Source organism: Anopheles arabiensis, chromosome 3, assembly GCF_016920715.1.
Source record: "Anopheles arabiensis isolate DONGOLA chromosome 3, AaraD3, whole genome shotgun sequence".
Classification (NCBI taxonomy): Eukaryota; Metazoa; Arthropoda; class Insecta; order Diptera; family Culicidae; genus Anopheles; species Anopheles arabiensis.
In genome coordinates, this window is record NC_053518.1 from 55,609,223 (window position 1) to 55,633,038 (window position 23,816).

The 23,816-nt window shown below is 35.6% G+C and overlaps 1 protein-coding gene across 8 annotated transcripts in view; it reads right to left on the minus strand.

The window, feature by feature from the left end:
- The window catches only part of LOC120905168 (liprin-beta-2), a 46,295-nt gene that overhangs the window by 21,051 nt on the left and 1,428 nt on the right, over nucleotides 1–23,816 (minus strand). For 6 of the 8 annotated variants that reach the window (XM_040316014.1, XM_040316013.1, XM_040316015.1 and 3 more), the window contains one exon: nucleotides 7,131–7,339. In XM_040316014.1, coding sequence (XP_040171948.1) covers nucleotides 7,131–7,339 — 209 coding nt within the window. Of the gene's footprint in view, nucleotides 1–7,130; nucleotides 7,340–14,230; nucleotides 14,659–18,726; nucleotides 18,806–23,816 lie in introns of those variants that run through there. The other 2 variants (XM_040316012.1, XM_040316017.1) reach the window with 2 other exon arrangements.

Below are 23,816 nucleotides of genomic sequence, written 5' to 3' on the forward strand. Positions count from 1 at the left end.
GGATGAGAATCTCTACAACAAAAATTAAAAAAAAAAAACAGCTTGCACAATAATATTAACACCATGTAACACCTTTATCCACAAAAGATTATCGAACGTTTAAAATTCACGTAGGAAATATTAACCAAATGCCCTTTAAATATGCAATCAATTTTCATTGCATTCAAAACACACTAGTCATAGAGACAATCACATAACTTTGTTGATTAACATAATATAATTGCTCTATTATACTACTTCAGAATTGAATTAAACTATGCACGCTTAAACAACTCCGACACAACTTTACAACCAAAATGGAGAGGAGAATAACCAGTTAACAACGTTGGTTGATCTGAATATGGTGACGACAGCCGGGAGACTAATTTAGATGCTGCTTTCGAGGGTGTTCTCAAGAGCGAAATAGAGAACACGCATTGCGTAGTGCTGGATTGAGAACATTAAACACGCATAACAGACAAAAACATGCGTGAGAAAATGAGTTATTTGCAGGAAAGTTTATGTCTCGACAACTCTCGTTATCAACAATATGGTTATTTTCTTCAACCTTAACCTCTAAACCTCTAAAATAATTCCTAATTTAAAAAGTTAATTTATTCAATCGGAGATTATGATATCTTACTTTTTTTTATGTTAAGTTCAGATATTAGAATTAGTATTTCTAATCAGACATGTACGTTTGTCATTGAAACCTATGTACATATGTGTTTTGACCATATCATATTTCTTTCGTTCTTACAAAGACGATTCCCTTCACATACTGAACAAACAGAATGTATGCATACAGTGCATAATGTAAACAGTATCCATTACACCCATACCAACATACCCGAATAATTTTAGTTACTCTGATTAGCCATGTTTGTTCTGTTAGAAAAGACTGAAAAAAATCGTTACTTTTTTTAGCGGCAGCATTTTTTATTACAGTTTAAACAACTTGCAATATGGCAGAAAATTTGCAAAACTTCAAAATACTTTCAGTAAAAATTACCGTACTCAGGACCATAAGCTATTTAGGACTAAATATACAAATTCAACAGGATGTGTTAGGTATTGGGGGAAATATAACTAGAAAACATAACGGAGTGTTACACATACACATAGGGGGTGTAAGTTTTCTATTATTTCATAAGATATATTTTTCCCTATGGACCATAAAGGTAAATAAATGAAGAGTTTGTTTGATTACATCGATATTTCAATTATTGCTTTCTAAATCAAATTACAACTATACCAATTCTTAGAATAGTAAAGTTAATAGTTATTTATGGTATACCACAAAAACAAATTCGTTTACTTGTGAAGCATAAATGGACATTGCACATAACATATTTCAATTTTAATGCAAGTGATAAGATGTGCCAATGTTCTGCACTTTACTGTGATGCATACAAATGATATACAATTATAGTAATTATACAATATAAAACACGTCGCAAAACATAGTTATTTTATTTCCTCAGGTCTAATAAACATTCAAAATATCAAGCCTAAGATTTTTTGCTTTTGGCGCAATAAAATTTTATAGTTTTTCTTTGTTTATTCGTTGTAGAAAGAGATTTGCCGCATTTGGCAATCGTTTATTTTTTTCGGTTCCAAAATAATCAAACAATTGGTAACGTTTTTTTAGATGGGAAAACATATTCCCCTTGGTAGTGAAAAGGTTAGAACGATCCAAACTCGGACACGTGGATCCATTCCGACCCAAGCGTCAATATAACGAATGTCAGATTGGTAAAAAAATCTGAAATCAACGCCGAGCTAATGGAGTACAGTGAGACGCCGTATATGCGGGTACCTTACATCCGGCTGTCCGTATATCCGTGTTGTTGAGAAATGGCAGTTCAATACAAAGGTGACACTGCGTGATGAACGAAATATTGGAAAATACCGTTATTACAGAAAATTTTAATAATAAAATATACGAGTATTCATGGCATATTTCAAATATTTTCATTGAACAAACATCATACTCATAAAAACTTACTAGGTCTTACCAAAACATAAAAAGTACAACAAGGCTTTAAAAATATTGATCAAAAAACATACTTCAGCCCATTATCCGTTTTTTTCGAGCATACGGGCGAGGTCGAGTACCAATGAGCCCGGATAAACGTCGTTCCACTGTAGTTCGAATGATTCTGACGGAGCCAAGACGACTCCAGATGAGTTTAACTTTGCCGAACACATGCAGAACCGTTCGCTTTCGGAGTCGACATCAATCGAGAAGCAAATGAATCCGGAGTTGGATGTGAATATAATTTTGCAACTTGAACATCTAATTGATGAACACATCTTTGTTTAATACTTGTTTAATTCTGTTTAGTGTAGTATGTAATAAGAGTTATGGTTTGAACCAAGGTTCACAAATTACTAAAGGTCGGTTCGTCTAGTGTACTTGAACAAATCTTCATTTCAAAATTGAGTAGAGTAAAACTTATTTATAACAAGACCTTTATACAGGTCTAACTACACTCGAATAGAACAGGAGAAGCTATGGAGTTCTAGCATATCTACAATACAGAACTTATTATAAATCACACTATCAGCTATAGAAACATTGTAACACACTTCGGAAAGCCAAATTAGACTATTGTACAGGCCACACCATAACAACAAACCCAGACCATACCGTCCATAGCTTTCGGACTGTCAAGATAGGACGTTACGCTGCCCGTCTCAAAAACCCATTGAGACACATTTATTGAAAACAACCGAAATGCGCAACTTAAGCAATTCAAGCGTTACTGCAGCACAGTGGACAAACAGAGAACGCATAAAAACTTATTGATAAAAGCGCAGTGTACCCGTCATGCAATTGACAGCGAGGGCTCGCACGCCATACAAGTTCATAGACCCAGAGCCCTCGCATTAAAGAGCTTGCGAGCCTAGGCAGTTTTTTTGCCCTTTGTTTTAGCAGTTATAATTATAGCACTCCGAGAGCAAGTATAACAGTGCAGTTTACAGCATACTAAACATCTGAATTTTGACATTTTAGTTTGAAAAAATCCACAAAAATTGAAACAGTGATTTTTTCGACAAATAACACCGCAACAAAAATAATTGATGATTAAAAAACAGAGATTATTAAAAATATCAAAACACTTCAAGCACATGAAATGTTTCGCAACCCTCGCAATGTTTGACGGGTATGTAATCCAGGTGGTCTCATAGCATGTTTTTCATAACCAAATTTGAATATCATTTTTTGACAGGATGAGTGAACACTTTTATTCAAACTACCTTTCTGGAGGCTTGACGAATACACAAAACACTCTTACAATCTTCATTCAGAAGCAGATGCGATAAAAATCAGCCTTTTAAATTGATACACCTTGGGATAAGGCCACCTGTATAATGTACCGACTTCGATAACTGCTCGAAAACTGCTATACAATGCAAACAGCTGAAAGGCTGAAATTTCAGCCTACGAACTTAAAACAGAAAGGACTCCATAGTTAGAATGTAATTGCCAATAATTTATCTCATCTCGACATGGGTTCAAGCCCCGAATGGACCGTGCCGCCATACGCACACAAAGTTTTTTACTGAAACGGTTCAGTAATAGAATATTTTACTGGTTTCGGCATAAATTTTATGTTTTACTGACTTTCATTGAAATAATTTACTGAATTCATTTCAGTAATACGTATTTTACTGAAAATCTGTAAAATAAGTGTCAAAATAGTCGTTTCATTGGATATCAGTAAAACAAATGACTGAAAATGCAGCAATTCATTCTCTCAAATCGACCTGTCAGTCAGAACAACAAACAACAAAACAATGCGGTGCCCACTTGCTCGTGATGTGCAAAAAGTTGATTTAGTAGGCTCTTACAGACACCCTTGTAAAATTTCAGATGATATTTCGACTTGCGGGATTAATTTGCAACAATTGGCTACCGTGTTGGTGTGTATCGTCTTTGCTACAATCCAATGTGCTTACTAAAATTTCGTGGTGTCTGTGGGCGCTTTCTGAACCAGCTACACTAGTTACGCCAAACACGGTATCAACTGTATCAAACAACAACAAAATAAGTGTGAACATGAAACGAGGGGCTGGCAATCTCTTCGCATCAATAAAAAAAACTCTATTTGTTAGAAAGTTTTCGTCACTTTTTAATCGCTACCAATTACTGAAAAATCAGTAATATGAGAATAGCTGTGATTCAGTAAACGAGCTGTGAATTTGGTGAGCACCGAACATTACTGAATGATTCAGTAAACATTCTTTTTACTGAAAGGATTACTGAATGTGCATTTCACAAAACTTCAGTTAACTTTTACTGAAGTTCAAGATTTTTTTTCTGTGATAGGGACTGCCTATCCTGCTATGGGAAGAAATCAATAAGTCACTGAAAAACAAGCCCACAGGAGGTACAGGTAGGCCTTGACAGACAACGGTTGTCTAGCCAAAGAAGAAAGGAATTTATACCTCAATACCTTCAAAATTAATCGGTAACTTTTAAACAAATACAAAACCAATTTAATTCAGGTTTAATTTAATTGCAACAAATTAACTCCAAAGAAACGTACACGGACAATAGAAACGTACGAATATATACGATAATAACGTTCAAAAGTAAATGTTTTGTTGAGATTGAATACCGTTCAGAAACCCATTATAATTTCGGTTGGACGTCAAATTTTAACTTACAGTTGAACAAAGTTCAAAAACAGCTTAACATTGTTTATTTTCGCTCAAAAACGGTGTAACTTTTGGACCCTTTATAAAAGACTTCTAAATTCAATATTTCAAGATTTAGGAAAAAAAACTTCAAGATTTATAATTTATTGAAAGGAATTTATTTCACTGCACTGTAAGTACTAGTGATACCATGATACGAAATTAGAGCTATTTTTTCACCCAACATAATGTTGTAATAAATAATAGTCAGATTTTGATTATCAATGTGTCGTTTAAATATTTTTGTACATACTTTTATGCTATTTCTTAGTAATTTGAATTCAACAAATTATTTTTAAAGTTCATAAATGATCGAAAACCAAACATAATTTCTAATTTTTTTTAATATTTTCATTTTGGAATGTTTCTGTTTTTGGAATGATAAAATGTTGTGAGCGATAATTATTAATGTTTAGTATCTATGTTTAGTATAGTCGTCAAGTACTATGGGACCGTCACATATAGTCATAGCAAATAGAACGAAGAAAAAATGCAATAGTATGAATCGATTTTCATTCCGGCGTTTCTATGGCCATTCTCCACTGTGCAGTGGTACGAAAACCCTAAACGTAGCTAGTAGTAAAACGTATAGAAAGTGCTTTATATTAGGTATCGTGACGGCCTACGAACTTAGAGAGGTACTTGATAACTGCTGCTTCATGACATTTTTAAAGTACTGTAGGGGAAGTGGGAGTAGTTTCGACACCTTCAGACTCACTCCTTTGCAATACTTTTGCCATTGTAAACTTATTAGTAAACATAGATAGTTTTTTTTATTCATTATGTAGCATGATAGCATCTAGTTTACGAAATGAGTGGTTCGAATTACTTAAAAAAATTACTTGCAGCCAGTATCTTTGAGTAATCTTCTTTTTTCTCATAAAATGGAAGGGTGTTAAATTTCATTTTCTCTGCTAACTCGAAAGCCAAAAATCAAACATCGGTCATTTGATTTGATCATGATTTGAGTGATAATTGTTTTCTTCAGTTAAGCCTACACAAACCTAAAATAAGCCTAAAATACGTCGGAATCCGTAATAATATTTATTTTAATAATCCTACATCCTATTTTAAATACATGATTTGTGTCCGAGTTAGGCAGACGTTCTATGAGGTAATGATAAGATAGCTGAATTCCATAATTATAATCTGCTTGGTTTATTGACATTTCCAGTCTTATAGCTTCTAAGGTATTTTTAATTGAGCGTTTGCTCAGCTTGACCGTTACGTTTATCCTACATAGTTATGGAACATCTGTAGAAAAAATATGCAATCGCAAATTAGGATATAAATATAATGTTGACATACTACAGATCAGCATTAAACTACTACCATATGTTGTGTTGATTTACCTCCATTGGCCACATTAGTTTTGGTGACATGTTGTACCATATAGTTTAAAATAAAAAAAACTACACTTTTTGATACAGAACTAGTCAATGTGTTTATAAAACAAAACTATTAACACGGAAACTGTTGAATAAACATCACAATTCCATAAGTCTCAGAAGTAAAATTCACATCGGCTGTCAATCAGAAGCACCATGTGTTTGTTTTTGTTGTTTATTTAGACATAAGATCACCATTTTTTTAAAGTTCTATAAATACTAAAACGGCGAGGTGTCGTTCTTACCCACAGTGTCGAACCAACCCTGACTTCCCCTACTGGTCTCTTAAACCCCTGTTGACCCCGTTTCGTATTATAAGAATACTTCATTTGAGTAGCGAAAAATGATAATAAACAGAAAAAAAGTTTCCCTTCATGCTGCACCAGGTCACATCGCCGTAAAATCTTGCTCTTAACACTCCATTGAAAGAAAGAATAATAATATACTGCGAAACAATCTACTAAAGGTAGCATTGGGCCGTAGGCTCTAAACGTTTAAATTTACAATACCCTTTAAAAAATATTATGTTGATATACTGAATGAAATAATTCAAAATATTCAACGATGGATTGGTACACTATGAATAGAGAATAGAAATAGAAGTATGGAAAGCAGTTTATTAAGGCAATAATTTGTTATATGTTATTCAAATTCATAATTTATAACTCTTGAGCTATTCAGTAATATTTCATGCTGAAGAACGATTTTGATGTTGTTAGGAAAAACGAGTTAAACACAGCTCATATATATGATTCTAAAACTTTAAATTACAAATATGATCCTATTTCTAAGTAAATAATATACGCGGTCATACATAAACCTGTATGACCTATTAGTAGCATAGAACCAACAGCCATGTCAATATTATAATCTTTTACGTATTTCATTGAACCATGGTCCAGCATCAACTGGCTACAATCATATGAACATTTTGGAATGCATTGATTTTTGTCTAACTTGAGCAATTAAAACAGTTGAATTTTATTATTTAACTGATAACAACAATCATGAGTACATTGCCAAAATGAAACTAAATTTCAGATTTTAATTACTCACCGGTAAATGGGAATCGAGCCATATATTGATGATATCTGCCGTTATGGGATCCGGTGACGGATGTAGTGAAGACGATTGTTGTTGGAGAGCCATGGCAAGAGACTGAGCTGCTGCCAATATTGATGTGGATCGAATTCCGTGTTGTAAACCACCATTCGATGAGGAGTTATTTCCTGCATCATCAGGCGATGAAATGTAGTCTGTATCACCTGGAAAACATATTTTAGATAACTTGGGGTTAAGGACTTCAGAGAGATTCTTTCTTTCTATAGAAAGTTTCTATAGTACTAAAACAACTATAACAAAAAAATGGAAGGAAAAAACATCCTGCGGCACATTCATTAATTTATGATTATTATTTTCCACCAAATTTTAAGTTTATTTAACAATGCAGAAAACGTTGAAAAATTATGAGGTTTACTGTTAACAGTTTTAAGGGGCTGAAATATTTCACGCCTAAATGTATGAACCAAGGAGTGTATAGGAACGAGGTCAAGTATTAGCCAAAATCGGCCATCTTGGAAGCAATTTGACAGCAGAAAGTCCTGGAAAGCTTATGAAACCTTCAAACTATTATTATTAAAAGAGGCATCAATACATTTGGTGTAACATTCAATAACCAATTTACAATGTTCTTGTGATGACCAGACCGATTTATCATTTTTATCACAATTAAAATTTGAATCGGAAAGGGCTCTCAGGCCGAGAATACACGGACCGGAATTTCGCGGTCACGGAATTCCGCCTGCTGTCAAACCAATGTACACTATCAAGGGCAACTTTTCCGAACTGTCATATCCATACAATTTTTAGCAGGCGGAATTTCGCGGCCGCGAAATAGAATCGAACATCAACAAATCAACAACGCATACATCAACAAATGAGAATTGAGAATCGAATCCCCTCCTGTCATTTCGTTTTCATTTTTCTGCAGCACGGCTGTCAAATTGTTTGGGATAAGCCCACCTGTATAATAAACCCACTTTGGTCCTTGGTATGAACTAGTGATGCGTAAAGTCCGACCGGAGTCGTCCGGAATCGCCCGGAGTCGCCCGGAGTCGGTGTCGTCCGGAGTCGGAGTCGTCTGGAGTCGTCCGGAGTCGTCTGGGGTCGTCCGGAGTCGGAGACGTCTGGAGTCGTCCGGAGTCGTTAGATAGATAGATGCGGAACATCGGAAATCGGCATGCTCAATTCCTATTTGCTCCAGAATAGATTTTTACTGTCAATGTCGATAGAGCGTATTGAATTTTTTGATAATGATGAATAAAATCAACAAAAATGGGAAACAACGAATGATCCTTTCGTTTATGCCAAGAAAATCAATAAATTAAATAATAAATGATAAAGGTAGCAGAACAATTTCCTTGCCTTATTACACGTACGAGAGGCATTTTTGTGCCAAAGCCTGAGTTTGACAGATAAATCCCAATCGAGAAATGACAGTATTTTCTTCCGTCTAATAAGGCCTTTACAGCGCGACGCTATTTCTCGGAATTTCTGGTTGCAGGGTAAGGCATTAATGATAATCGGACACTAAGGTCGCTGCCAGACACCAAAAAAAACACCGTAACGAAAAAAAATATAGATGAAATCGAACGCATTGTAACGCTCCTTTTGTCGTTTCACCGATCACCCACCCGTCGACGAACGAAATGTAAACGAAATTGCTGTTAACATGCTTTTACAGTGCAAAACAGCAATTTATCATAAATTAAACATAAATATTCGTGATATTTTCACCAAACTTGAGGAAAACAAAACTAACTTTTTGTTTGTTTACAATAACAAGCGTTATTTTTTGGTTGTCAAACTTTTTCGTTACGATGTTTTTTTTTGTGTGTGTTTGGAAGCGGCCTAACAGCTGACGTTGCTCCAGCTTACAAATTACAGTTTAGGACTTACTATTACGAAATTACTTAAGTCGGAAATTTGGTGAACTTGTTTGAAAAATGGTCCTTTGTGTCATCAAAATTCAATTTTTTTGTTTCTAATCCCAAAGAATCTCTTTTTTATTCCTGAATGATGTCATATCATTTCCTTTTCTTTTTGTTGATTATACAGGTGACCCCGAGAAACGACTGTATTTGGGACCGAAAATATGTCCCAAAACAAGGTGTAAGTCGAAAAAGTCGTAAGTCGAACATGTATCAATATAAAGTTAATATCCGAAATTGAAGAATCTAAATCTATGATAATATGTATTTTATTTAAACAATGTTAAAAAATATATGAATTTCATTTCGAAAGTCGATACGATATATCGACTATAAATGAATAAATATATGAATATTTAGTTCACTAATAAACTAATGTAACGGTAATTACATAATTAGCTAAGGTTAAGAAATAAAAAATACACCAATTTCTCTAAAGGATAACTTTTAACTGTAAAAATCAACATAGTCGTATCTGCGAATCGTCGCAACTCGAGGGGATCGTATCTCAAGGGTCGCCTGTAGTAGACCAAGTCTTGGCAAGATACAGGGTTTCGTGATGTGCCTCATCAGCATCGAGCGTCTAAAAGCAAAACACATGGCTGATATGTTGACCCATGTTCCTCAAATATTTTAATGCTTTCTCTAGTTGCTGGATTAGTTTATGTCCGATTACCCTTACTTAACGTTTTTAATGCCATCGGTTCATCTCCAATTGATATAGGTAGTGAAATATAAACAATACATTCGGGATCCATCTACAGAGTGTCCGTATTTCCCAGTTTGGTTTCGGTGTTCCTTGCCACCAAAAAGTTTTTATTGATTTCATTACCTTCTGTCACCAGTTTTTAGGTTAATAATCACGTCAACTCATTTGTCTCGCACAAAATAATACTGCCAAAATATAAACAATATAAATTATTAAGCTTAAAATCCCTCGTAGTCAAATTAGAGCCACAAGGGTGGGGACTAGTGATGGGAATAGTTCCGATAATTGTGGAACGGAACGAACCTGCCAATCTGGAGAAAAAAAACGGAACGCGGAACGCAAGTTCTTGATAACCTGCAATAGTTACGTTTTTTTTCTTGCTTACTTTATATATGCATAACTTGAAAGTATCCATTCAATATAGTGTAATATCTTTGATGTGCAATAATCACTCATTTTCAATTCAAATAATAGTTTATTGAATGTGTATAACTATTCAACTTCTAAAAGAAAAACGCTTAAAATAGGTAATGAAGTAATACCTACATTTACAGGTATTTGCTATACAATACATTTTTAATTAAAAGGTTAAGGACATTTAAAGGCAAAGGACATCAATAACATTTAAAGGTCAAGGTTAAAAGGAAATTTTGTTGTTCTTGTTTTAAACTAAAATTCAATCATTTTTTTCCTTTTTAAATTGTTAAATAAAAAAGTAAATCATATTTTGCTACGCACATGCAATTTTGATGCTACATCAAAAAGCCAACAAAGTAAATCGAATTATTAAAATCAGTATTATAAAATAGTACTAAACTGCTTGAATTGATAAATCTTAATAGAAGCAAATAGCATCTAACAACATCGGTCTTGAAGAAACACATAGAGTATTAAGCTGTTTCAGTTGGGTTATACTTGCTCGTTTTGGAACGTATGTCTATATGCAAATATGCCAAAACGGAATAGCATATTTTTCTTTTTTTTGTATTAATTATTCCCAAATTACTAAACCATGTCATTTCTGCTTTGATATTTGGGATATTTGCGACAGCATCGTACACCGTGTATGCCTCTAGTAATATTCAGGGTGGCCACTCAAATCAGGATTTAAAATTCCCCGTTTTTTCCCGGATTTTTTGGAGTTTTCCCGGTTCACTATGCTTCGTGTGCCGGTTTTATCGTACTTCGATTAATAAATTATTATATAATACGTTTTCAAAAATCGTTATCTAGAGGATGGTAAGTAAACACGGGCATTACGGGAAAGATGGAAACTTGTCATAAAAACTGGATAAAAGTATTAGTGAATTATTCAACAATATAATATCCAATCTAGCCAATTTATCCGGTCTCGTAGAACAGTCGTCAACTCGTACAACTTAATAACATGCCCGTCATGGGTTCAAGCCCCAAATGGACCGTGCCGCCATACGTAGGACTGACTATCCTGCTATGGGGGGATCAATAAGTCACTGAAAGTCAAGTCCATGACCGACAACGGTCGTTGAGCCAAAAAGAAGAAGAAGAAGAAGAAGAAGAAGAGATAATATCCAATCTAGAGGTGTGACAACACATTTGAGAACCATTTTTGGCATGATTTCTATCAAATTTGTACAAACAAATTTTAAATCGTGCGCTCGCGTTTATGGATCTATTTTGGCTACTATGGATCTTAAGCTATTTAAATATGCATTTTTTTATATTTTCGGAAGTTTTATATGAGCAAACAACTGATGAAAAAACGACAAAAAAGCTATACGAATATTGCTTTTTAGTGGTTTAGCATCAAGACACTAACGTGTAAAGACTTTACCCCGTGGCAAAGATATTTTTCATCTGCTATCAATTTTTTATTAACAGATGTCATCACACAACCTTAAAAAAGGGTAACCTGAAGTCATGGACCAACCAGCCACTGGAGATAGCATACAAATCTGCCAAGAACGGATTTCCTGTAAAACAGCAGCCATGCATGCTGTTACTCGCACGACGCTGATGATGCACCTCACAAATAGATACAGGAGGATTCAGTGTGTTTCTTAATTTTGGGACACTTTCTTGAATATGTTTTACGGGAAGTGTACTTTATGTGATAATAAAACAACGGAGCAACGATCGGACTGGAGAAGCGACGCCACCTCAACCATCAGTGCCAGTGTGGGAACCCAGTCACCCGGGAAGAATGAAGGTACAGGCCCGAAACCAAACTGCAAAATGCCAATGCTAAAGGGGACAAGAATTATCAATTATGTTCAAAAATTGGGATCGCGCACTACATCCACCGTTAAATTCGACAAGACCGCAACTTCACGAGAGTTGAATAATAAAAGACGAGTGCAAGGTAGAACGAATAGGCACACCACACCCGAAATGTGCAAGAACCAATATCGGTGAACGTAAGTATTGCACCAATGCGAATGAAAAGTATAGTACATATATTGCACATATGGTATTATATACTACCATATGTGAGAAACGGAAAATGTTGTCCTTACACATTGGTGTGATGTTGCTGGCCTGTGGTAAATTGGGAACAGTATACAAAACATATTTCAACATTAATTGAAAATGCACTTAGTACGATGGTAAACAGTGATAGCAAAAGTTTGTGATAATTTCCCATTTTGGAGAATTTCCCGGTTTTTCCCGGTTTTTCCCCGAGGTTTCCCGGAAAAATAAAATTCCCGGCTAATTCCCGGTTTTCCCGGTTGAATGGCCACCCTGAATATTAAAGTTTTGAGTGTGTGATGAAGTTTTAAGGGCTCTCTGCTGTCAAATGGCATCCAAGATGGCCAAACCGATTTTGGCTAATATTTGACCTCGTTCTTACACAGTCCTTGGTCCATATAGTTTTGATAGGCGCTGTATATACATCTCGTGTCACGGTGTTTGTTACCAGCAACCTCCGAAACGGCTGTATCATTTTCAACGAAACTTTGCACACACCTTATGGTGGCATGAGAATAGGTTTTAAATGTTCTTATTAAACTAAACTTAATTTAATTGCAATTTTCTAACTCCTATACAAAAAGCATAATTGTTGTTGTTGGCACGATATAGACCACATGCGTTCTTAACAGAAAGTAATGTTTGTTAACATCGATCTGTCAAGAGCAGATCAACCTAACGCGTACTAGATACACCGAAAGGGACGACAGGGTTAGCTTGTGCGACAACTAGTTCTCCCAGAATAGGACCAATCAGGAAGCGGTTCAACCAGGGTCAAGTTCGCACAGCTGATCGAGAACAGAGCAAATCAGAACGCGGAAAGACACCACCAATTTTAAAACTGCTTGAATAAACAACAGTTTGTAAAATTATCTTTACCGTTTGCGACCCACTTAATCCAGTGCTACACACGTAGCAACAGTTGTTGTTGTATAGAGTACTTTGACACTTGATGCCTGGTGGTCTACACTCGACGATCGGGTACTGTGAGGATACGGGCACAGTACAATTATCACAAAGCAAAGCAAAGATCCTGCAGTTTCCTATCTATTTATACAGTGAAGCACCGTTTCCCGGGCTAATCGGGATCCCAACTTGCCCGGATACTCAAATAACACGAATAATGAGTCAAAGTATATTTTTTATTACAAATACCTGATATTTTTTTGAATGTGTATTCTGTTTTGGTAAAATCTAGTCAGTTTTTATTAACTTCATGCTTTCCCAAAGAGAATATTTTAAATGTGCCAGTGATTTTTGTTATAACAATGTGCTCTTGTAACCGTTTTTTTAATATCCTCCTCAGCATTCAATGTCACCTTAATATTAAACTGTCATTTTTGAACAGCACGGATAAACGGAGAGCCGGATAAAAGGTACCCGGATAATCGGCGCTCCATTGCATGAGATTGTATTAGAGATTAATAGAAGCTCTCTATTTATTACAATAATGTAATTATTTGGAACGTAGTTGTAATGTAATTATTCACGAATAATTTGTAAAGCATGTAAATACATCAATGTATCATAATTGTAATTTACTCTTCAAATTATGTTCTGTACCATATTATTTGTTTAATTAACTTCAATGATTTGAACACATAACAAAAAATATATGTGTACTCAGGCACCTATATTTACAGCTTATAATACTTAATCGTCAACTAATATTATGTTTTAGGTATTAGGAAAATTAGGTTTACTGGGCCAGCTAATGTATTACATTTTGTGATGTTAATGGCTGGTATCATTGAATTCGTCCGTAGCGGGAACGTGCGGCGCTCACACAGAATCCTAGGGATGGCAACACATTTCGTGTGCCCGGTCCTACAACATCGCGGTAAAGTACTATACATCTAGTATGTCAGAAAAATGAGCTAAAATGAGTGTCGGGACGTACGCCGCCGTTACGAATGTATTCAATGATACCAGTAATTTTGCATATGATTATAGTAATTGTCAACACAAAATTATATAAAATTATATAAAAGTATTAAATCATAGCTTACAGCTAAAACAGCTTCTGCCACTAAATGCACTCTTGACTCCTCGTCCATCTGCCAATATGCTGCCATTTTCACTGGAGTGTGAATTTGGATTATTACATGCTCGAAACCACCACCAACGGGTCATAAGCGCCACGATTACTATACGCCAAGACTACAGTTTTGAGCTTCAATTATTACAATATACAGGTGGCACACTTTACACTCATAGGACCGAAATGCCACTAACAGATTATCAATAGTATAACACGGGTAATATAAACCATCGAACACGAACACGTTATTTTACATTCACCACGAATGACACCAGTAACCATAAACATTAACTAAATATTATCAATCACATGATACAACTATACATTTTGTTTGAGATCGTAGCGTAAGCAACATATTTTGTTGTTTTATTGGAGTTAGGTCCTATTGCATGTTTATTAATTTCACATAACTGGCAAAGATTTTATTTTGCATTGATTTACTAAAACTTTGTAAAAAAATACTTGGAAGAGTATCGAAATCCTGTTTGGGTAAAGTATACTAATTTGATAATTGTTGTGTTGAGATTTATGTTTCATAGCTTTAATTACAACAACATCGCAGCGATTCCCCTCGCAGACCACTGGCGTATGGTGAAACGAGCTATCAGCGCTGCAGTCGAACTTAAGATTGTCTGCTTACCAGATAGAGAGAAAAAACAATAGCTCCAGTATTGTCCATTGACACCCGCTTGCTCTACAGGAGATCGAAGGAGGCACGGTGCAGGTTTGCTCCTAATACCGCAATGTACTGGGATGCAGAAGGAAATTTGCTGACAGACAAGCGGGAGGTGGTCGAAAGGTGGAAGTGCTACTTTGAAGGACTCCTGAATGGAGCAGAGGCTAGAAACGCTGGTGCAAGTAGCAGAACAAGATAACCACCACAGCAGCAGCACAACAGTAACAACATCGACAGCATTGGTGCAGACGACGAGGTGCCCCGACATCTCTGGATGATATTGCCGGCGGCATCAAGCAGTTTAAGAGCAATAAGTCTGCTAGCAGTGATGAACTGGCGGCCGAGCTCTTCAAGATGGGACCAGAGAGGCTTACCGTCAAAATCGACTGATCGTGAAAATCGGGGTGCAGGAAGAACTACCGGAGGAGTGGAAGCTGGATATCATTCATCCAATTAACAAAAAGGGTGTCAGACTGGAGTGCTTGAATTTTCGAGCCATCATAGTCCTCAACGGCGCCTACAAGATTCTGTCACAGATCTGTTCTGCTGACTTGCGCCTCTTGCTACACATTTGTCAGCAGCTACCAAGCTGGGTTTGTTGGAGACAAATCCACCACCGACCAAATGTTTACTCTACGGCAAATTCTCCGAAAGTGCCGAGAGCGCCAGATCCCCATGTACCACCTTTTCATCGACTTCATGGCGGCCAACGACACCATAGACCGGAACACCATGTACCACTTTCCTGGGAAGTTGATCCGGCTGTTAATGGCCACCATGAACGGGATGCAGTGTAAGGTGAGAATTAGTCTGACGGAATCTCCTGTCTGCTCTTCAACATTGCCTTGGAAGGTGCCATTCAAAGCGCAGGGCTAGAAAACGACATCCGTGGAACGATCCTCTACCGGTCTCTCCAATTTCTTCGCGGATGACATCGACATCATCGACAGGACAACAGCGAAGATGTATTAGGCCTACACCCGACTCAAATATGAAGCAGCAAGAATTGTTTTAAGAATCAATGCGACGAAGACGAAATACCTGCTTGACAGAGGCTCAGCTCGTGATAGGATCAAACTAGAAGACATTGTATTAATTGACGGCGACAATCTCGAGGTAGTAAAGGAGTTCAGCTATCTTCGGAGATCGTTACTTCGAACAATGACATCAGCAGCGAAATTCGGAAGTTTATTTTTTAGGCGAATCGTGCATACTATGGGCTTCGCGGACTGCTGAGATCCACAAAACTTCGACACCGCACGAAATGTGAGATATATCGCACATTGATTCGCCGGGTGGTCCTGACAGAATACGATGGCTGGGGCATTTTATAATGTCGGACGATGGCGAACGAAACGAAAAAAATAATTGGGTGTTTTCAGTACACTGATGTACACAAAGGTTATACGCGTAAAACAATATTCGACCGCATGTCCTCGGCGCGGAACAGTGTGTTCGAAAAATGTGCCGCAGATTCAGCATTGCATCCTATGAATACAGGTATCATCAACGTTTTCAAGCATCATACCGCAGTCTTGACATTGGCTAAAACAGTTCCTGTAAGGGGGAACACATCTATGCTTAAATCACTATTATCGTGAAAGCTCCCCATGTCTGCTTTTGTTCATCCTTTTCTCTCTATATAACATATAATACGTTTATGCTGATGTAATAACATTTTTACTAATCTCTAGTCAAGTCCGCTTCCAGACACACTGAAAAACCACATCAAAAACAAAATAACAATCGACAAATAACGTAGTAAGTGTCAATAAAATACAAACAAACAGAGGTTTGTAAACTACTATTTTCATGAAAAAAAAAATAGGAAAAGTCGAGGAAATTTGTGTTATTTTGGTAATTGTAGTGCACAACAGAAGAAAACAAATAGCAATTTTTGCTGAATATTTCTTTTTTTCCTAACGTTGGTTTTGTGTGTGTGCGTGTTTTTTTTTTGTATCCGGACAGGTTTTATTTAAAGACACAATATCCGGAAGCAATTTTGTACATTTTAATACTATTATTTCTGACAGTATCTGCTTTATTTGTTTTATAGCTGTATTGGTTAGTGGAACAACAGGGCTGTACTTGTTGAAAAAAATCACTTTACTTTTTTTATATTCCTCTTTTGTACTCCTTTCCTACTGTCTAAATACATGCAGAAAAGCCATTTTTTACCAAAAGTTTTTTTTAGCATATTTAATGATACATTTTGATACAAATAAATGTTCGCATATTTATTGATAAATTTAAATATAACACATATATTGTCCTGTAATTAAATTTTAAGTAACAACTCGTTTTGTTATTCTATTACTTATTCCACGATTGAATCAAACGGATCGGATCCTTCACACAACACCGTCATAAGTGATAAAGTCAATAAATTACGAATAACTAGCCAATAAAAATAAACTAGGCTAATCAACACAAGGATTATGAAGCCAAGTACCAACATCTATATTAAAGTATAGGACGGTGCATTTGCATCGTAAAATTTATGCACAGTACTTAAAAACAAAATCCTGTGCAGTTCTTCCGCAAAAGCTAGTGAAAAGCTAGTGAATGGTAGATTAACTTAAATAGCACGCAATAGATTCAACGAGCATGATATGATAAAACTTTACAGTCAACACTAGATAGTTATGCATTTAATATCAAAATCTAGCAATGTGTTATGAAATGTTGAAAAAACAGCTTTGTTTTGAATTGTTCCAGAGCAGGAAAACTTTGATTGATTTCTCACTCTTCTCTAGTATTCTGCTTACTCTCAGTTCTTTACACTACGAATCTCTCTTTTTACATACCCAGTATTATTATCGCGTTAATTTGATTACCAAGTGAGTATGCTTTCCTTTGCTTACTTACTCATCAAATATGCTTTAATATGTCTTATTTATGTGAACTTCTAAAAACAGGAAAATCAAGTAAAGCGTTTTAAAACATTAAATATTTTTCCAATTTTTTTAGTTGTACGAATTAGTTGTACGAATATATATATATATATATAAATATATATATAAATATATATATATATATATATATATATATATATATATATATATATATATATATATATATATATATATATATATATATATATATATATATATATATATATATATATATATATATATATATATATATACGTATATATTAACACGGAATTTAAATAAGAGGTAACCATAGGAATACAACTTGACAGATGGTAGCTCTGGTGTCTTAAAATAAAACCCTTATACATGAAACCTTTTCTCAAACACAACGTATGAACAACAAATATTACAAGACTTATACAGGTATCTGGTTTGTAGTTCTTGAAAAAGCCAGTAAATCACATCTACTCTATCAAATAGAACCTATTTCACGCACACTGCTTTAATGCATATCGGTACAGTAATTCAACCATAATCCTTTTTCTTGTACGCGAGTACTCTATTCCGTTTTAACACAATTGCTTCCACTATGTTTCGCTAAATATACACTTCCAATGATAGGGTTATCATTATAACAGCATAATAACAAACAAAACTCAACAAAAGCACATGTTTTAGCTCAATCTTGTATAAACACTATTTTTAATAAAATTTTTAACACTACGGTACACTTATAATCATGTATTGAACAACCACAAACACATACACAAAGAGGCTTCGGAAAATGATAGTTTTACAATTCACTGCGAACATTCGAACGACGAAAAAATACCGGTGTATTAACTAAATGAAGGTATCAAAACCTTTACCGATGACTACAAGACCGGCAATGTTGTCAACAAGTATTATTACCGAAATACTTCTACAATGCAAAACAGACTTTCACGTAATAAATACGCAGCACGTAAAGAAAACGCTCAATGGTCAGCTCCTGGTACCATACTAAAGTTGGTATAAGCTGAGCAACAAATGTTTCTTGCTCTCATCGGAGCGCTATCACTGTTAATTTCATTCCACGTACATCTGCTCTTTGCGACATCAAATAAGAACACACAGCTTCCAAAAAGGATACTGCAGGACATGCGTCAATTGAGCATTCGCGAGAGAGGTTAAACAGAGAGAAATAGAGAGCCAATATACGAACGATAACACATTTTACACAAATCGACTGTGGCCTTTTGTATTTCACTCTACCTTTTAATCTGTTGATGCCATTTGACAAAAAAAATCGGTTGAGCAAAAAAAACGCATTACTAAAAATAATTACACATAAACAATAAACAACATTATACAATATAACAATTAAAAAGCAAAACCATGAGATGATTTTTTTAATCAGGAGGAAAAAAGCTGATATTGAGGTATTTACATATATAAGTTTTCGGCTTTACGCTTTATTGCATTATATCCGCGACTAAGCATAACATGTTAAATTTTATTTTATGTCATACTTACACTCTTCTCTTAATCTATAATAATAATCTTTTTTTTAACCTGCGCACATTTTTCAAATATTGTGGTGGGGTGGGGAAGAGCGGGGGGGATATTCCATACATAAACACTTGCTACCCTAGCCTCAGGTTTTTGGCCTAGAAAAATGTAGCCAGAAAATGTTAACAAACGGCAATTTATGGTTGGACTTATCTCTAACAATTTGATAGAATCTCAGACGAAAAATTTACAAAAGATAGTTTTGTTTATTTCTGAATCTTCTTCTTTTTGGTGAATGTAAGAGTATTATTTCGATTGTGTTAAGGAAACTAACACTTTTCATCAACAAAAATCGTAAAATAAAGAATTTTAAGATCAATTTATGAGGGCGTTTATAACCCTCCATGGATGCAACCCGGATGATGAACACTGTTCCACTGACATGGTAAATATAATCCAACGGGATTAAAAAAGGAAAGGCCGAAACAAGGACTGACTATCCGGCTGCGTGGTGCGGAATAAGTCTCAAAAGTCTATATAGCCGGCATGATCGCGTAGATCGTTACGCCAAATAGAAGAAGAAGAACAATTGATTGCTTACATGTTTGTAGATGTTGCAGTGGAAACTAGAATAACAGTGATTGATGCTGTTGGTGTACGGTATTATGAGTGGAATACGTATCACAATCTAATCTACGCTGAAGTACTGAAGCTAATTTTGTGTGTGATGTTTTATTGGTTTTTGGTTTCAATTATTTTAATCCATTCTTATAGCTTCGCGTTTTTTCACACTTATGCATGGTTTTCAGTCATATTTCAAGATTATTACAGGAGCATAGTTAAAAAGTGCGACTCTGCGACGTGTAAAAAATTTTCTCCGATAAATGGTCCAAAAAACTATCCATGAAGACTTTAAGTCAGAAGATAGGTTAAAATATGAGACATTCGATTTTAGGCAGTAGTTTCTATTGATCCGGATCTATTAAAATGTCAAGGCAATCTTTCTTTAATGACACCACAGGGGCCCTTCACGATTCTAGTCAGTTCTTTGTATGAAGTTTGACAGTTGGAGGCTGAAATCATGTAATCACTCCAAACAAAACCACACATAAAACTAGCCTGCAATTTTCAGACTAGATTATTCTAGTCTCAAAGCTAGAATAAGATTCGAGTACCTGGTCGAAAAATGGCACAACAAGATGATGTTTACATTTATCCCAAAGTGAATTAAAGAGATCGGGTGATGGAATCCAGAATCAAAGTGTATGTAGTCCAGGTGGTCTCATAGTATGTTTCTTATAACCAAATTTGAATATCACTTTTTGACAGGATGGTTGAAAACTTTTGTTCAAACAAGCTTTCTAGCGACTTGCCGAATACACAAACAATCTTAGAATCTTCGTTATTTGCACTGAAATACTTTAAAAAGCATTCAAAATATTTCTTATTGTAAGCTAAACCAAACCAAACTAATTAAAATCCATTTTTTGATCAAAATAATGCCGTCGATGAGGACACCAATGTGTACTACGTATGTGTTGCTAAGAACAAAGCGAACCGTTCCTATGCTGTACTATTGACGAAGTGTGCAGTTTACGCACAGTGTGGTCTCTGAGAATAGAGCAAAAATGCTAGCAATGTGCAAGCACTTTCACACTATGCTTAAAGAGGGCACTGTGCGCATGTTGTTACGCAACTAACAAAATCATCATTCATTCTCGTGTAATGCAACTGTCCAAACTGATCGAGCGAGAAAGCATGTTGGTTTTGTTCATTGGGTTCTGTGCGAAAGTGCTAGCACAGCCCAGCCAGACAGGATTCTGTTAATTTACCCATTCGAGCAAGCTGCTCCCCTAGGTCGGAACCGATTCCGATAGGCTCGCATCCTACTCCAGGTTGCGTCGTACAATGAATCGTTTGACTCAGTACTGGTCCACAGTACTCATAAACAGCATACCAAAAAAAAACATTTTTATACCTGAGGTAGTGAAGGTCTTCGTTGATACTTATTACCTTACTTATCCGGCGCTACAACTGCGTTACGGTCTTGACCTGCCTGTGGAATTGTATCGATTTTAGACCCGGACGAGGTCCAAATATCGTTCCGAATTCGTATCCGGAACAGTTCCAAATACTGTAGTTGAAAATAGCTATTTCAGGATCAATATCAGTTCATGACAGTTGACAGAGTTGATTCATGACAGGTTCCAGGACTTGGGGTTTGGTTTTGGTTTTAAGTCTCTTAAAGGGTCGTCATAGTAATGTTATTTTAATTAGGTTAAGAGGTCATTAATTTCGGCGTACTCTTAAGAGTAAAAAGGATCTCTGATATTTATTTGCGCAACCCCGTAAACTGGCCAAATTACTTAGTTGAAACAAAATCATCTGTATACTCAATTGGTCATTTAATTAAAGTTTTACTTAAAAACGCTTGTGAATACTCTTTCCTCAGTGGCACTCTTACTCAAAATTCCGCTAATTCTGATCACACTGGATCACTTTAATGGTTGATTAGAATAATTTGAAAGCACAATTCTCCAAATCAAATGAAAAAAAATCTACAAAAAATTGTTTCTTCTTCTTCGCAACAACCGTTGTCGGTTAAGGCCTGCCTGTAACCACTAGTGAAGTGAACTTGGCTTTCAGTGACTTATTGTTACCATAGCAAGATAGTCAGTCCTACGCATGGGAGCACGGTCCATTCGGGGCTTGAACCCACGACGGGCATGTTGTTAAGTCGTACGAGTTGACGATTGTATCACCAGACCGGCCCCTACAAAACAAGTTAGCTGAAAAAAAACTAATTTTAATCAGGGTAGAGTAAAGTCACTGTCTTGCTTTCAGGAAGGTTTGGAAGTTACTTACTTTTCAGGTACTAGGGTTTGATGTTGAGTAATACATTGATGCATGTTGCCCATATTACCCCACACGACCATTTTTCCCCATGTTCCCAAAAGTTAGCCAAATATATTTTGTTTGTGCTGTTATATCTATGCATAATTTTACACTTTTGTTAGAAACTCTCATGCATTTTTTTATGACCATTCTGATCACCACAAAATTCTTCGTGACATTTTAATATGATTTTAACTCCTCTTTTTACATTAAATCATCGATGGAAAATCCAATGTGTTTGATAAAGGTGCTAAAATGTCAATTATTGTGAAAATAACATTTTTGAGTGTTTCATTACATAAGGTCTAGAACTCAATTTCCCAGATATTTATATTATCGCATGCTCCTCTATATAAAAAGGTGGTTGGTTTTTTATTTAGTGCAGTTGTTTTCACTCTTTTTGCAGCTTTTCCCCCCATATAGGATGCATGTAGGTTTTCATTCCCCACTCACAAATTCATAAGCCCGGAGTGGGGGGAGGGCGTGGCAATGGTATTTAGCGAAATTTTCAACAAAAAATTCCCTCCAAAGAAGCCAAAACTCCCCCTTTAGGGGGGAATTCCTTACCGGTTGAAAACCACTGATTTAGTGTTTTATTACGGCCTTGCCGTATTGTTGCTTGGTTGGTCATACGATAAAATATCTGTTGGCGACATATCAGTTTTTTCATCCTTTAACTAAAAGATGGCTATAAAAATTATCATTGCAATAGATTAAGATATCAAACAAATCTATCTTTTATCAAAGAGGTAAATCGCGACACCAGTAAAAAATAATTTTCGTTAGACTTGGACAAATAAAGAAACAGTGAATCCTTGCGAGATTAATTTGTTCCAGCGACTTACTTGCTATGAGGGAGATTATTTCCATAAAATTTGTATGAAAAGTGAATAATACTTATGCGAATAGTACTGCACGTGATTTATTCGTAGTCGTTTAAATCACCACTGCAAAATAAAAATGTGAAACGGTTATTCATCGGTTTATGTCCAGAATAGTGTTGGGTTTCATAAAACTTTCGTTGAGATTGATTCATAGATATTGAATTTGCATGATTCCATGATACAGTGTTCTACGCATGAATCATTTTCCCGTAGCAAAACAAACAAACCGAGGTCGTAAAATTTACCGAGAAATCTCGGAAGCCTGTCTAGGCTAACATGACCTCGTAGGTTGTTATGCCAAGAAGAAGAATAAAAAGAAGCTCAAGCTCTATATATTTTTGGAGATTTATGAATTCCTTGAGATTCATAAATCTCTGGATATTTGTGAATCATATGAGATATTCATGAATCTTTTGAGAGTCATGAATTTTTTGAGACTCGTAAATCTTCCTAATCGAGATTAAGATAGATTGAATCATTACATAGATTCATTCTGATTCACCAATCTGAATCAGTTTACCTAGCAAATACTAGTCCAGATACAAGCATTGCTTGTTCAGGTGCCAGATATGTCCTACTACTCCTCGTATCAAAACTCTCATTTACCCGAACGATTAGCAAAAATAAAGAAATGCTTAATGATAACCGATCATGATCTTGATGATACCATGCTAGAGTACCAGATGACACCAAACAAGTGTATTAGAACCACAAATATGTTGCCCATTATGA